The sequence below is a fragment of the Pseudochaenichthys georgianus genome, chromosome 3 (genome assembly GCF_902827115.2).
Source record: "Pseudochaenichthys georgianus chromosome 3, fPseGeo1.2, whole genome shotgun sequence".
Classification (NCBI taxonomy): domain Eukaryota; kingdom Metazoa; phylum Chordata; class Actinopteri; order Perciformes; family Channichthyidae; genus Pseudochaenichthys; species Pseudochaenichthys georgianus.
The window spans coordinates 50,628,789-50,643,088 of NC_047505.1; the positions used below are offsets into that span (position 1 = coordinate 50,628,789).

General features: G+C 43.5%; 1 protein-coding gene across 1 annotated transcript in view; it reads right to left on the reverse strand.

Moving 5' to 3' along the window:
• Nucleotides 1-14,300, reverse strand: part of LOC117443693 (transcription initiation factor TFIID subunit 4) — a 151,691-nt gene that overhangs the window by 25,382 nt on the left and 112,009 nt on the right. Inside the window, 1 exon segment of the mRNA XM_071201677.1 lies at nucleotides 12,930-13,052. Within this exon segment, the coding sequence (XP_071057778.1) occupies nucleotides 12,930-13,052 (123 nt within the window).

Here is a 14,300-nt window from a genome sequence, read left to right on the forward strand (position 1 = left end):
GTCCATCAGCTTCGGCTTTATGTTAATTATCAAATTATCATTATATATATTTATATTATACTTGAACAAATCTGCACTTTCTGCTGTTTTGCACTTCTGGTTAGATGCTACTACATTCGTTGACTTAAAGGTCCCATGTCATGGCCATTTCTACTGACCATAATTCCATTGTTGAGGTCTACTGAGAGTCATTGATAAAGCGCTATAATAAATATAAGGATTATTATTATTATTATTATTACTAGAATACATTTACATTGTTCAATGTTCCAAACTCACATTGGTTTCTCACAGCATCTCTGTGTAGCATGTGTGTTCACTCTCTGTCCTACACGGCTTGTTGGAGCTCCCCCCCCCTGTGAGCCCAGTGGCCGTCTGCGAGACAGCGAAACCCAGCCCGAAACACACACACACCCGCAGCCTGGCTGGGAGTTTGTGTGTGTGCCCAGGCTGAGTTCCGCGGTGTCTCGCCGACCCCACGCCAGTGATCCAGCTCACAGTGTCCCGCTCCTCGCAGCAGCGAGCCTCGCAACGTCCTGCCGAGTGTGTGTGTGTGTGTGTGTGTGTGAGGAAGTCCGACCTTTAATACCTGTACTCTGCGCAATGACATGTGTAATCTAATATAATCAAGCTAACACACTAAAGTAGGAATTGGAATATGGTACACATGACATGGTACTCATTTTAAGACATCTATCAATAATCATAAACACAATTCATAAAGGTTTGTGCTGTGTGTGCAGCTACAGTAAAAAAGATACAATGCAATACTTTAACTCAGGGGGGTCAAACTCAATTTCATCGTGGGCCACATTAGCATTATGGTTGCACTCAAAGGGCCGGTTGTAACTATATAAATATACATAATATATATGAAATAATGTATTATATTACATTATTGCCTCTGAATTGGATTATTATCGGACAGGGTAATAACTTAGTAATGAACTACGTCTGAAAAGAGAAGTCTAGCGCAAATAATTGCAAGTCTCTTCAGTGCACATGGCACAAAATGAGATGCATTGTGGGACATATAGTTTATGGGCAACCTGCTTCTGTAGGATAAGATAAGATAAGATGGACCTTTATTAATTCAGTAGTTTAACAGCAACAGGGTAAGATTGAACAACAGGACAGCACAGATTAATAAAATTAACGATAAATCAAAGATAAAAATAATAAATAAATTAAATAATAAATAAATTAAAATGAACATATATAGATATACTGTGAAGTAGCTTGTAACCGTATAATAAACGTATTATATTCTTTGCAAGCTCTTGCGGGCCACATAAAATTAAGTCGCGGGCCGGATTTGGCCCCCGGGCCTCGAGTTTGACGCCCCTGCTTTAACTGTTTAATTCAATGTATAATAATGATTATTTCCAGGTTAAAATGTCATATTTCTAAGTATTGGAAGTCCTAGTAGTTCTATTGGAAACATGCAAACTCTGTGCATTTTGATTTAGGACTACATTTGGTGATCTCTTTCCCATACGATAGAAAAAAAAGCTAAATGTTTTGTATTTGAATGCTAAGGCTACGGCTGCATTTTAAATGCTTTAACCCCGACTATAGTGCACGGACCACTTGTGGGATCCATGATGCTGAGCACTGAGCAGGAGGGAGGAAAGTTGGCAAAGTGCACCGTGTTAAAGCTCTAGGAGCGCATGGCACCGGGCCAAAGAGCCCCTGTAACTATTCTGAAGACTCGACTCGTCTCCTTTGTGTCCGCGCTGGAAAACACAGAACCGCCTTAAGACGAAAAGTCAAACTAATATTACAATCTTCTTGACATAACGAAACCAATAGCAGCCTCTATGTGCCCTCTTTAATCATATTTATATAGTATGTAGAGAAGGCTAACCCACAGGAATCCTTACTCTTCATTACAGCCTGATGTAAGTGATGCTAAAATCATCGCGTTCTATTTTAAACTCCCACCCTGCATCCATTAAGCGGTGAAATAAATGAAAGCAACGGCTAATCAGGGGTTAATGTCAATGCACCCGGCGGACTTAAGAGAAGTGTCCATATAGTTGAGCAAAAGTGGAGCTCAACATGAAAACAAAACAAAAGAAGGTCAAGCATCCACTGAAAGATTCCACTGTGTGTTTGGAAATAGGGCTACACGTTTAAAAAAGAATAACTAATTGAGATTACTTTAACTGATATTGCAATTATCATTAAAACATTATCAAGGTGTGATTTTTAAAGAAGCTTTGTAGGAAACATCTGTTTTGTTAAAGAGTCCTCTCCTGCTGATGTTCAGGTGTATATCAGTATGTAGTGTCTCTACTTTAAAGAGTCCTCTCCTGCTGATGTTCAGGTGTATATCAGTATGTAGTGTCTCTACTTTAAAGAGTCCTCTCCTGCTGATGTTCAGGTGTATATCAGTATGTAGTGTCTCTACTTTAAAGAGTCCTCTCCTGCTGATGTTCAGGTGTATATCAGTATGTAGTGTCTCTACTTTAAAGAGTCCTCTCCTGCTGATGTTCAGGTGTATATCAGTATGTAGTGTCTCTACTTTAAAGAGTCCTCTCCAGCTGATGTTCAGGTGTATATCAGTATGTAGTGTCTCTACTTTAAAGAGTCCTCTCCTGCTGATGTTCAGGTGTATATCAGTATGTAGTGTCTCTACTTTAAAGAGTCCTCTCCTGCTGATGTTCAGGTGTATATCAGTATGTAGTGTCTCTACTTTAAAGAGTCCTCTCCTGCTGATGTTCAGGTGTATATCAGTATGTAGTGTCTCTACTTTAAAGAGTCCTCTCCTGCTGATGTTCAGGTGTATATCAGTATGTAGTGTCTCTACTTTAAAGAGTCCTCTCCTGCTGATGTTCAGGTGTATATCAGTATGTAGTGTCTCTACTTTAAAGAGTCCTCTCCTGCTGATGTTCAGGTGTGTATCAGTATGTAGTGTCTCTACTTTAAAGAGTCCTCTCCTGCTGATGTTCAGGTGTATATCAGTATGTAGTGTCTCTACTTTAAAGAGTCCTCTCCTGCTGATGTTCAGGTGTATATCAGTATGTAGTGTCTCTACTTTAAAGAGTCCTCTCCTGCTGATGTTCAGGTGTATATCAGTATGTAGTGTCTCTACTTTAAAGGGTCCTCTCCTGCTGATGTTCAGGTGTATATCAGTATGTAGTGTCTCTCCTTTAAAGAGTCCTCTCCAGCTGATGTTCAGGTGTATATCAGTATGTAGTGTCTCTACTTTAAAGAGTCCTCTCCTGCTGATGTTCAGGTGTATATCAGTATGTAGTGTCTCTACTTTAAAGAGTCCTCTCCTGCTGATGTTGAGGTGTATATCAGTATGTAGTGTCTTTAAAGAGTCCTCTCCTGCTGATATTCAGGTGTATATCAGTATGTAGTGTCTCTACTTTAAAGAGTCCTCTCCTGCTGATGTTCAGGTGTATATCAGTATGTAGTGTCTCTACTTTAAAGAGTCCTCTCCTGCTGATGTTCAGGTGTATATCAGTATGTAGTGTCTCTACTTTAAAGAGTCCTCTCCTGCTGATGTTCAGGTGTGTATCAGTATGTAGTGTCTCTACTTTAAAGAGTCCTCTCCTGCTGATGTTCAGGTGTATATCAGTATGTAGTGTCTCTACTTTAAAGAGTCCTCTCCTGCTGATGTTCAGGTGTATATCAGTATGTAGTGTCTCTACTTTAAAGAGTCCTCTCCTGCTGATGTTCAGGTGTATATCAGTATGTAGTGTCTCTACTTTAAAGAGTCCTCTCCTGCTGATGTTCAGGTGTATATCAGTATGTAGTGTCTCTACTTTAAAGAGTCCTCTCCTGCTGATGTTCAGGTGTATATCAGTATGTAGTGTCTCTACTTTAAAGAGTCCTCTCCTGCTGATGTTCAGGTGTATATCAGTATGTAGTGTCTCTACTTTAAAGAGTCCTCTTCTGCTGATGTTCAGGTGTATATCAGTATGTAGCGTCTCTACTGTCTATCTATCCATCTATCTTTCTTCCTGGGATTCTAAAAGTCCATATTGCAGTTTCGATATAATGTTGATTAATAGTGCAGCCCTATTTTGTGTAGAGGAGCCAGAAGAAAGTAGGAAGGAGGGATGTTGTGGTCGTAAAGAAAGAGGCATACTGTAAACTCCTACTGTACCAACAAGCAGGCAGGACTCTCTTAACCAAACACTATCGCCAGCAGATTGTGGGCAGAGAGGAAAGGAAGAGGAGGAGGAGCGAGATATTTCCTCCACGCTGTCCCTTCCACTATATTCACTCGGCCAGTGTGCTTCTTAACCAAACAGCCTGGTTGGTCCTCGTCCTCCTCGTCCTGCCGCCCCCCCCTGCAGCTCAGGAACCCTCCGTGCTCCGCCAGCTTCCTGTTTGTCTGGTTGAAGACCTGGCCGTTTTTTTTTGTTTTTTTTTTACTCCCAGGCGGCACACTGGGAGGGGACGCAGGAGCAGAAGAAGAAAAGCACCCGAGAAGAAGGACAGAGGGGAGGTTGGCGGGGGAGAAGGCAAAGGGAGAGACACTGAACACTCCCGAGTTGGGATTGATTTACTTCATTAACCGAGATTACAAGTTTAACTTACAAACCAGAGGTCAAAATTTCTCATTAACAAGGGGACCGTGGAGAACCTCGGGGCGTGGAGACCACTCTTATTACTGACTACACATTTCAATCTGTCTTTGATGTTCCATGTCTGCCTTTCTACCCCCTCTTTCCCCCTCCTATTTTTTGGCAGCGAGGTTGATTTTAATTGTAGCTATAGAACAGAGCATAGTTTGCCTGTAAGCCAGCCTCCACATCTGTAGTGAGTGCAGCTTTAGTGATATTGGGTGCAGTCCATAGCTCGGGGCTAATTTTAATGGTCCCCCCCCCCCCCTTCCTTCATTGGAGACTCAGATTGTTTTCCACGTGATTCCTGTTAATTTAGCTGGAGGAAAGGGCATCAGTTTTCCTTGTGCTTTCCCCCCTCTCTCCCCATCGCCTCTCACTCCTTCTTTCTGATCTACAGCCTCAAAGAAAGAAGGTGAAATGAATTCAAATGGAAAAGTAGACTGTGCTCACTATTATATTAAATCGCTCGCCTACCTTTGTCCCTCGCTGGCGGAGGACGATACGGGGGGAAGGCAGCGTGCCGGTGCCAACTGGGGCAATTTAGCAGATATTGTTGCTTTTACGTCAACCAACAAAGCCCTTGCTTTGATGTGATAAATGGCCCGAGTGCCGGGATGATAACTCTGAGCTCGTAACGTGTCGAGGATGTTTCAAAGCTCTCGGCGTGTTCAACACCGCGGGACACGGTGCGTGGAGGCTTTAATGCTAACCTTAGATGTACCGCAGGAGTGACACGCGGTGAACACGAGATGCACCGAATGAGAAGAGATCATAAGTAATCGATGAGGGGAAATGAAACAGTAAAGTGTTGAAATGATGTTTAACACGTGAGCGGACAGAATATAAAGGGTGTGAAGGACTCTTAGACGGACTCTTCTAAGCACGATGCATTTAAATCCATGTGTATCTCTTCCCTGTTCAATATGCATGCGGCTATCGAGGAGCATGTCGCTGGATATGTACCGACAAGCTGTTACCTACCGTTGGCTGCAAAATACATCCTCAGAGCTTCTAGCACTGATACACATTTGATGTTGTACATTTTCCACACAAGTTTCCCCGACGAACATGACCTCCAGATTAAGATATCCATTTCCAATAGCTCAACACTTTTTAATAAGCCACCGCAGCATTAGTGTCCCCGTCTTTAAGCTAATGTTCTGAGGGCATTCGTCACATTTCCTCCCTCCTTCCTCCCACCACCCTCTTCAAGGTAGCTCACCCTTGACTTGTGTGTGCCGGACTTCAAAAGCCTGTGTGTGCTGATTGGAGGGTTTGGGCGTGTGTGTGTGTGTGTGTGTGTGTGTGTTCAGTGACCCACCGCTGGGGCCACAGCAGGCCCTCTTCTCGAGAGCCAGCCAGCAGCCCCAGCCATTGGCTCCTCAGAACTAATCCACCCTGCGGAGCCCTGTGAGGCCCCTTTGTTCCCTCCTGCAGACTAGATCAGGCTGCAGACAGACTCCCCAGTCTTGCCTGGCTATCAGTTTCACCGCCCGTGGCCACAGAGCCCGAGCCCGGCCAAGCCACCATCAAATTAAAGGTGGGAGAATGGGGGCTGGGGGTCGGGTTGCAGGGAACGGAGGGAAATTGTGTCGCCTGAATTCCGTCACAGTCCGAAAACACGGTGGTAAAAAAAAGGTGGTGAGGAGACGAAGAAGCAGGAAGGAAAGGAATATCGAAGAGGAGGATTTGTGCCTCTCGGTGAGCAGAGCGGGATCTCAACAAGGCCATTATCTGCCTCCTAATTTGAGCTCTGGCACAGCACTGAAGGGCTGCCTTTGTCTGGGAGTAATGCGGAAAGCTCAGGATGCGATGTCAGAGGGAAATAATCAGCATGGGCCCTTCATAACGTCGGCTGCTGCTTGCGCTCCTGGCCACGGCCCCCCGGCTCATTTCTGTGGAGATGAAATCTATGACAAGCCCCTCAGTGAAGCTAAGAGCAGGCAACAGTCCAGAAACACCCACAGGCCTGCAGGCATCCTGTGACCCCCTTAGAAAAGTCACATTCACTTTGCTCTGGAGGAGGCAAAGAGAAGGCCGCGGGCGCTTCCAGCCCATGTGAAATGAAGAAATGCGAGGAGGTGAAAACGAAGTGAAAATAAGTTAAGATTCCTCCTCCGCCCCCTCCGCAATCACTCCAGAGGAGGCGGCGCGCTGAAGTCGCTTCGTTATGCCTCTCTAATTAAACACAAACGGGACGTTGAAACACAGAGGATAGAAGATAATGTGTATTCATGTTTACGTTGTGTAACTGCGTTTGGGAGAGGAGTTTGAGAAAGCAGCTTTGTTGTCATGCAGCAGAAGGTCGCGGGCTAATGCCCATCAGGGTAAAACATTGTGAAAGAGGTTGGCTCTGCAGTCAAGGACCAGAAGTAATGCTTTTATTTTGTTATTTATGCCTTTTCACCGGGTGCATTACTATGCTCCCCTGCTGCACATTGCTGCTAAGCCAAGGATGTGAAGAAGCCACTCGATAAGCAGGTTTTTTAAATGACCAATTGACATTCAAAATTCAGACTTATTTTACATATTTACAGATGAATATGTGGGATTTGAATGTTTTCTACTCGCGCCTCGAGGAAAATGCAACTTGGTACGGAAACTGTGCATGACTACCGTACTTTTCAGACTATAAGCCGCGACTTTTTCCCCCATTTTTTTTTTGTACAGCTAACGGCCACTAGGGAACCTCCTAGATCTATGGATTTTACAGGTAAAATTAACCACCTTTAACACTATGGGCTCTATGACCGGTCCGCGCCCGCCACCTCTAAGGGGCGGCCTCCAGCAGGAACAGCCGGAAAAGAGTGAGACAGGTAGCGCGCCAAAGTAAAACCGAGAGACAGAACGAGAGCAAGACAGACGGACACTTCAGCTGCTGCGGCGTATATGCAGGCGCGCTTTATAGTCCGAAAAGTACGGTACTTCATGTACGACTAAGAAACATGATCCTCAAGTCGCTGCTTCTCCTCAAACAGGAGACTTTGTAATAGCAGCTTAATTAGGAGCAGACTAGGCAAGTCACATGGGAGTATGTCACCACGCGGCAGATACTTCCTAGCATCTTCATTAGCAGACGTGAGTTGGTAACTAGTCAGATTTCCAGGCGTTATATCTAACAGGTTAAACATGAAGGTGATGTCTTAGGAACACAATGACTCAACATTAAAGGGAAGAGAGGCGGACATATGCTCATCTTCAACCCCGTTTAAAATGATTAAACATTAGAACAATAGTTTATAAGGTTGCACACTTTGCCGCCAACCCATCCGTGATCTTAAGACGCCAAACGGCAGCTGAATCCTACATCCTATCGGTGATCTGTCTCAGCTAAATATAAACACAGACGCATAAATATGTAATACGATGAAAGCATCTGCCTCATCTCATCTGAGGTGCTGTAATACATTGAAATACTTGCTCATGTGGACGGTGACATGTTTTAATGCAGCGTGGTAGTAACCCAATGACCATCCGTTCACCCCGTCACACGCTGGGGCTTATTATCCTTGCAATTCCACCTCATTGACTTTTACCCACTATTTTATGTCTCTGCTGATCCGTCATGCTGCTTCTCCTATACTCAATGTACAGATACGTATAACTGATAATGTACTGCTCCTCTATGCTAACTGAGGATTACACATTTCTGTATTTTAATAGCCTGCAGATTTGAGAGTAAGAGAGGCTAAGACGTAGATGGATGATTTGATATGCCATCGCTTCGATCAACACAATCTAACCAAGTTCTGACTCTTCAAATCTATACGGATTTTCTATAGAAAAGTACACAAAAAACGGTGTAATTGTCGTCCTTTGAAACTGTAAAAAATGTCCACATGGGGGACGACATGTTTACGGTCTAGTAAGTGTGTCTTCTTCTCTGTTTGTATTTGCAGATTGTTGGGAGTGGCTGGTTTAAAGGGGTCCTTTTTAAAATGGTGGCATCACTACGGAACATTAGCGCTTCTATAGCAGGGTATCTGCAGGAGTCCTGAAGTCACATGTAAAACCTTTTAAGACCCTTTCCCTTCATTTTAAGACCTCATCGCCACTTGGAGTTCTAACCGGTTACCTTGGCGACACACTTTACCTCACATTGACTATATACAGTATGGATTGTCCTTCCTCTATCTTTCAACCATTTGGACGCAGACTTGCATTTCCCCATAACGATGCTGTTTAACAACCGGCGTATCGCGCTATCAAGCAGTGAGCGTGCGATGTCCTGTTCAGATGACGTCAGATCCAACGGGATGCCATCAATAAACTCCACAGAATCACACTACACACCTACGCCATGAGTACATTCAGGCAGACTGTAGAACACAACCTCTTTGGACCATTTATATACTTATTGGAAACAAGCTACAAAATGTAATACCTTGGGAAATGCCGTTTAATACTTTTTAATAGCCTTCATTTCCGCTAAATTGATTTATCAACTTTTAATACTTTTTAAGACCCCGCGGACCCCCTGTATAGGCTAGCGATCCGCAACATTGTACGTGATAGGCTAAGGGGCGGGGCATCTCTAAGCGGTTGACCAATCACAACAGAGCCGGCCAGCTAACCAATCAGAGCAGACTGGGCTCTGGTTTCAGACAGAGGGTGAAAATAGGTGCTGCAGCTCAGGCAGTATGAGAAGAATAAAGAGCTTTGTGACTTTAAAGCATGGAGACATGTAGAGACACTACATACTGATATACACCTGAACATCAGCAGGAGAGGACTCTTTAAAGTAGAGACACTACATACTGATATACACCTGAACATCAGCAGGAGAGGACTCTTTAAAGTAGAGACACTACATACTGATATACACCTGAACATCAGCAGGAGAGGACTCTTTAAAGTAGAGACACTACATACTGATATACACCTGAACATCAGCAGGAGAGGACTCTTTAAAGTAGAGACACTACATACTGATATACACCTGAACATCAGCAGGAGAGGACTCTTTAAAGTAGAGACGCTACATACTGATATACACCTGAACATCAGCAGGAGAGGACTCTTTAAAGTAGAGACCCTACATACTGATATACACCTGAACATCAGCAGGAGAGGACTCTTTAAAGTAGAGACACTACATACTGATATGAACCTGAACATCAGCAGGAGAGGACTCTTTAAAGTAGAGACACTACATACTGATATGAACCTGAACATCAGCCCCTTCAACATAACATAGACCCTAGAGTAGAGGCTGCGTTTGTTAAATCAACAAAAACCCGTCTCTATATTATCAGGAGACTGAGAGCCAACAACATGTCAAACTGTCAATTTTCCGACATGACATCTGAATACCCCGCCAAAGAGAAACCCTTTGGAGGGGTTAAGGTCAAACCCCCCCAGGGACACTCTCCGTGTCTTCTTATGTATTCTGACGTCCTGACTTCATGTCACATACGTTGCATAACATGAAGGAATTAGGCGCCTAAGTTCTGTTTTCAACTCGATATTTTAAGCCTGTTTTTTTTTTTACTGCTCAATAAAAAATGTAAAAGGCAAATAATATATAATTTAAAGCCAAGCCAATTGGTGGTCCACCAGAAGACCCACGTGTTAGTCTAACAGGAGTTGGAGAAGATACATTGGAGACAGACTGTTTAGTAATATAATAATATTCTGTATTTATTAATGTATATAATATCTGAACCAATAACCTCTGCATTCAGCTCAGAGCTGGAGATGTTAAGATGCGCGTTAAAGAATAACTGTAATACTTACTTGGTTATTAAAATGCACATGATGATAATTGAGATGTTCTGCTGAAGCGTAAAGAATTCATGACGATAGCTCATAGGTTGATAAATAAAACGGGCAACATGGAAGAGAAGGCGGGATGCTGTCGGGGAACACATGGGGGTTCAACTGGACACAAAGCAGAAAACCTGCCCAACCTCTAACGGTTGGTCGATTATGTGTGTCCTAGGTGGAAGTCGGTCAAAGCACTTCCTGGTTAATAATGTCAGGAAGTCTCCGAGAAACCGTGACCTTCAGACACGTGAGGCGAAGAGGATTCTGTGCAAAATAAAGTCGACACAAGACGACACATCAGATTCAAAAAACAAAAAGCCTCGTACTTAGGAGGCTTAACAACCGTATACCTTCCAGCAGTTGGGTTTTAATACGGCTGCCTCACCTGCAGTGATGGGTTCCTATTCACTATCTTAGAGATGGATACTCTGACTCATCTTTTTTTTGCATATCTAGCAACCCTCCGTTTTTTAACTTACTCCAGTTAGGGGTGACCTGGCCGTGAATTACCATTGAAAGCCGTCCACAGAAAACAAGTTTGCTGGAAGAAAATCTAAACTGATAAATACGTTATGTAAGATTATCTTTTTTAGCAGAAAGCCCGGTTGGTGGGATGCGTTTGTTGTTCTAGTATCAGCAGAAGGCAGTTAGAGGGACGAGGCGGAGGAAGAGAGTGAGGCCAATATGTCGTCCTCACAGAATACAAAGAAAGACTTCTGCAAAAGATAATGGTGGAAATAAAACTGGATTTTGCCAGAAATATATAGCCATAAAGGTCCTGTTCTTCGTGTCTCTTCTACATCAACATGTGTCCCCTCTTCTTCATGTCTCTTCTACATCACCATGTGTCCCCTCTTCTTCATGTCTCTTCTACATCAACATGTGTCCCCTCTTCTTCATGTCTCTTCTACATCAACATGTGTCCCCTCTTCTTCATGTCTCTTCTACATCAACATGTGTCCCCTCTTCTTCATGTCTCTTCTACATCAACATGTGTCCCCTCTTCTTCATGTCTCTTCTACATCAACATGTGTCCCCTCTTCTTCATGTCTCTTCTACATCAACACGTGTCCCCTCTTCTTCACGTCTCTTCTACATCAACATGTGTCCTCTCTTCTTCATGTCTCTTCTACATCAACATGTGTCCCCTCTTCTTCATGTCTCTTCTACATCAACATGTGTCCCCTCTTCTTCATGTCTCTTCTACATCAACATGTGTCCCCTCTTCTTCATGTCTCTTCTACATCAACATGTGTCCCCTCTTCTCCATGTCTCTTCTACATCAACATGTGTCCCCTCTTCTCCATGTCTCTTCTACATCAACATGTGTCCCCTCTTCTTCATGTCTCTTCTACATCACCATGTGTCCCCTCTTCTTCATGTCTCTTCTACATCAACATGTGTCCCCTCTTCTTCATGTCTCTTCTACATCAACATGTGTCCCCTCTTCTTCATGTCTCTTCTACATCAACATGTGTCCCCTCTTCTTCATGTCTCTTCTACATCAACATGTGTCCCCTCTTCTTCATGTCTCTTCTACATCAACATGTGTCCCCTCTTCTTCATGTCTCTTCTACATCAACATGTGTCCCCTCTTCTTCATGTCTCTTCTACATCAACACGTGTCCCCTCTTCTTCACGTCTCTTCTACATCAACATGTGTCCCCTCTTCTCCATGTCTCTTCTACATCAACATGTGTCCCCTCTTCTCCATGTCTCTTCTACATCAACATGTGTCCCCTCTTCTTCATGTCTCTTCTACATCAACATGTGTCCCCTCTTCTTCATGTCTCTTCTACATCACCATGTGTCCCCTCTTCTTCATGTCTCTTCTACATCAACATGTGTCCCCTCTTCTTCATGTCTCTTCTACATCAACATGTGTCCCCTCTTCTCCATGTCTCTTCTACATCAACATGTGTCCCCTCTTCTTCATGTCTCTTCTACATCAACATGTGTCCCCTCTTCTTCATGTCTCTTCTACATCACCATGTGTCCCCTCTTCTTCATGTCTCTTCTACATCAACATGTGTCCCCTCTTCTCCATGTCTCTTCTACATCAACATGTGTCCCCTCTTCTTCATGTCTCTTCTACATCAACATGTGTCCCCTCTGTGGAAAGAGACTCTGAAAGTCTCAGGAACAAAGATTCTCTCTCTTTTTGATCCATTTCTATAAAAACCTGTCTGAAAATGAGCTGATCAGATTTTGGCCACTTTGTGATGTCATAACGATGTTGTTTCTTGAGTAACCATTAGCCAATCAGCCCCAAGGTAACCCCCCCCCCCCCCCCCCCCCCCTTATCACCTGAACCTCCTCTAGAGCACCATTGAGTTCTTTGTAACCAAATGTCTCTCAGAGGGGCGTGGGGAGGGGCTCCTTACTTTCATCTAAAGTAACAGACGGAGAATCAGCACTTTGGAAGCAGGGCTGAAACAGAGGGGATTATGGGTAATGCTGCAATGGTCTGTTTGGTGTTTCAGCCAATCAGAGACAGGCTCTGTATATATCTGAGACCTGTAATATATTGATGAAAAACAGTATAGTCGGGGACCTTTAAGTGAGTGCCGTTCTTACCTCGGTCCCTGATGGTGTGGCCCCCGGTGAATCCATTTTACGTTTTTTTCGGGGTCCGATGGCGGCTAGCGCTGTAAGGTTAGCCTCTCGCTGCCTCACCTGAGCCAGTTCCTGCTGTTGCATCTGGTGGAGACAAGGCGAACGTTAGAACATGATATCAACTTCACTAAATGGGTTGTCGTGTTGCACCAATATCTAAAACCCTTGATTATTATACACATCTTTAATTTGTGGTGGCTTTAAAGAGTACAATGCCAAAGTCTGCAGATACCAAACATTCACACCAAAGTCTATACAAGTCGCCCAGGTGTGTCTTCCTCACCGCTCCCAAACTGAAAAGGGGTTGAATCGTATCCTGCCCTACCTTTAGTGGATCATTCCATAAATTGAATTAATCTGAGATACTCCGGTTGAAATGAAACCATTACAACAGGACTGTCTTTAGCCTTTTGCTGCTGAAGCAGTTAATAAGCCATTAATGACATAAAACAGTCAATGTAAAAAGTTACATTTTCATAATTGTGAATCTCTCCTTGAGCATACAGTCAGAACTGAGCACAACATACATTAGGCTGCGGTGAACAGTAGATTCAAGATGAGCTGCAGATAAAGACACCGATGGAAACGTCCGAATGCCCGCTGGAGATAATAACTGTTGGTTCAATCCAATTGTTCCACCGACAAGTAGTCAAAGAGATGGTGTGTTGCCAAAGAGATGTCCGTCTTCTCTCCAATGTAATGTCTCTAGATCAGGGGTGTCAAACTTAAGGCCCGGGGGCCAAATCCGGCCCGCGACTTCATTTTATGCGGCCCCACAAGAGCTTGCAAAGAACGGCTGATTTACAGAAGCACACAAACTACATGTCCCACAATGCATCTCTCATTTGACTTCTCAGAATTAGACTTTTATTTCAAGATTTCACTTTTTTTCTTTTGAAATCATTTTGTGACGTTCTCACTGAAGAGACTTGCAATTAGTTTCCCTCGACTTCTGCTTTCAGACGTAGTTAATTATGAAGTTATTACCCTGTCTGATAATAATCCAATGCAGAGGCAATAACATTATTTTATATATATATAACATATTTATGTATGCATTTTTATATAGTCTTCAAGTTACAACCGGCCCTTTAAGTGCAACCATAATGCTGATGTGGCCCGCGGTGAAATTGAGTTTGACAGCCCTGCTCTGGATGGTTGTGTCTACTTGATATGTTTGTGATGTGTTCCTTCCTCTGCCCTGATCTCACTTTTTACTGGATGGTCCAAACCTCAGAGACAATACTTTCTTCCTCTGTCTTTAGAAAGCCAGACGACTGACAAGTAAATATCAACAATTTCTGCTTTTAAGAGAATTTGCCACCGTAGCTG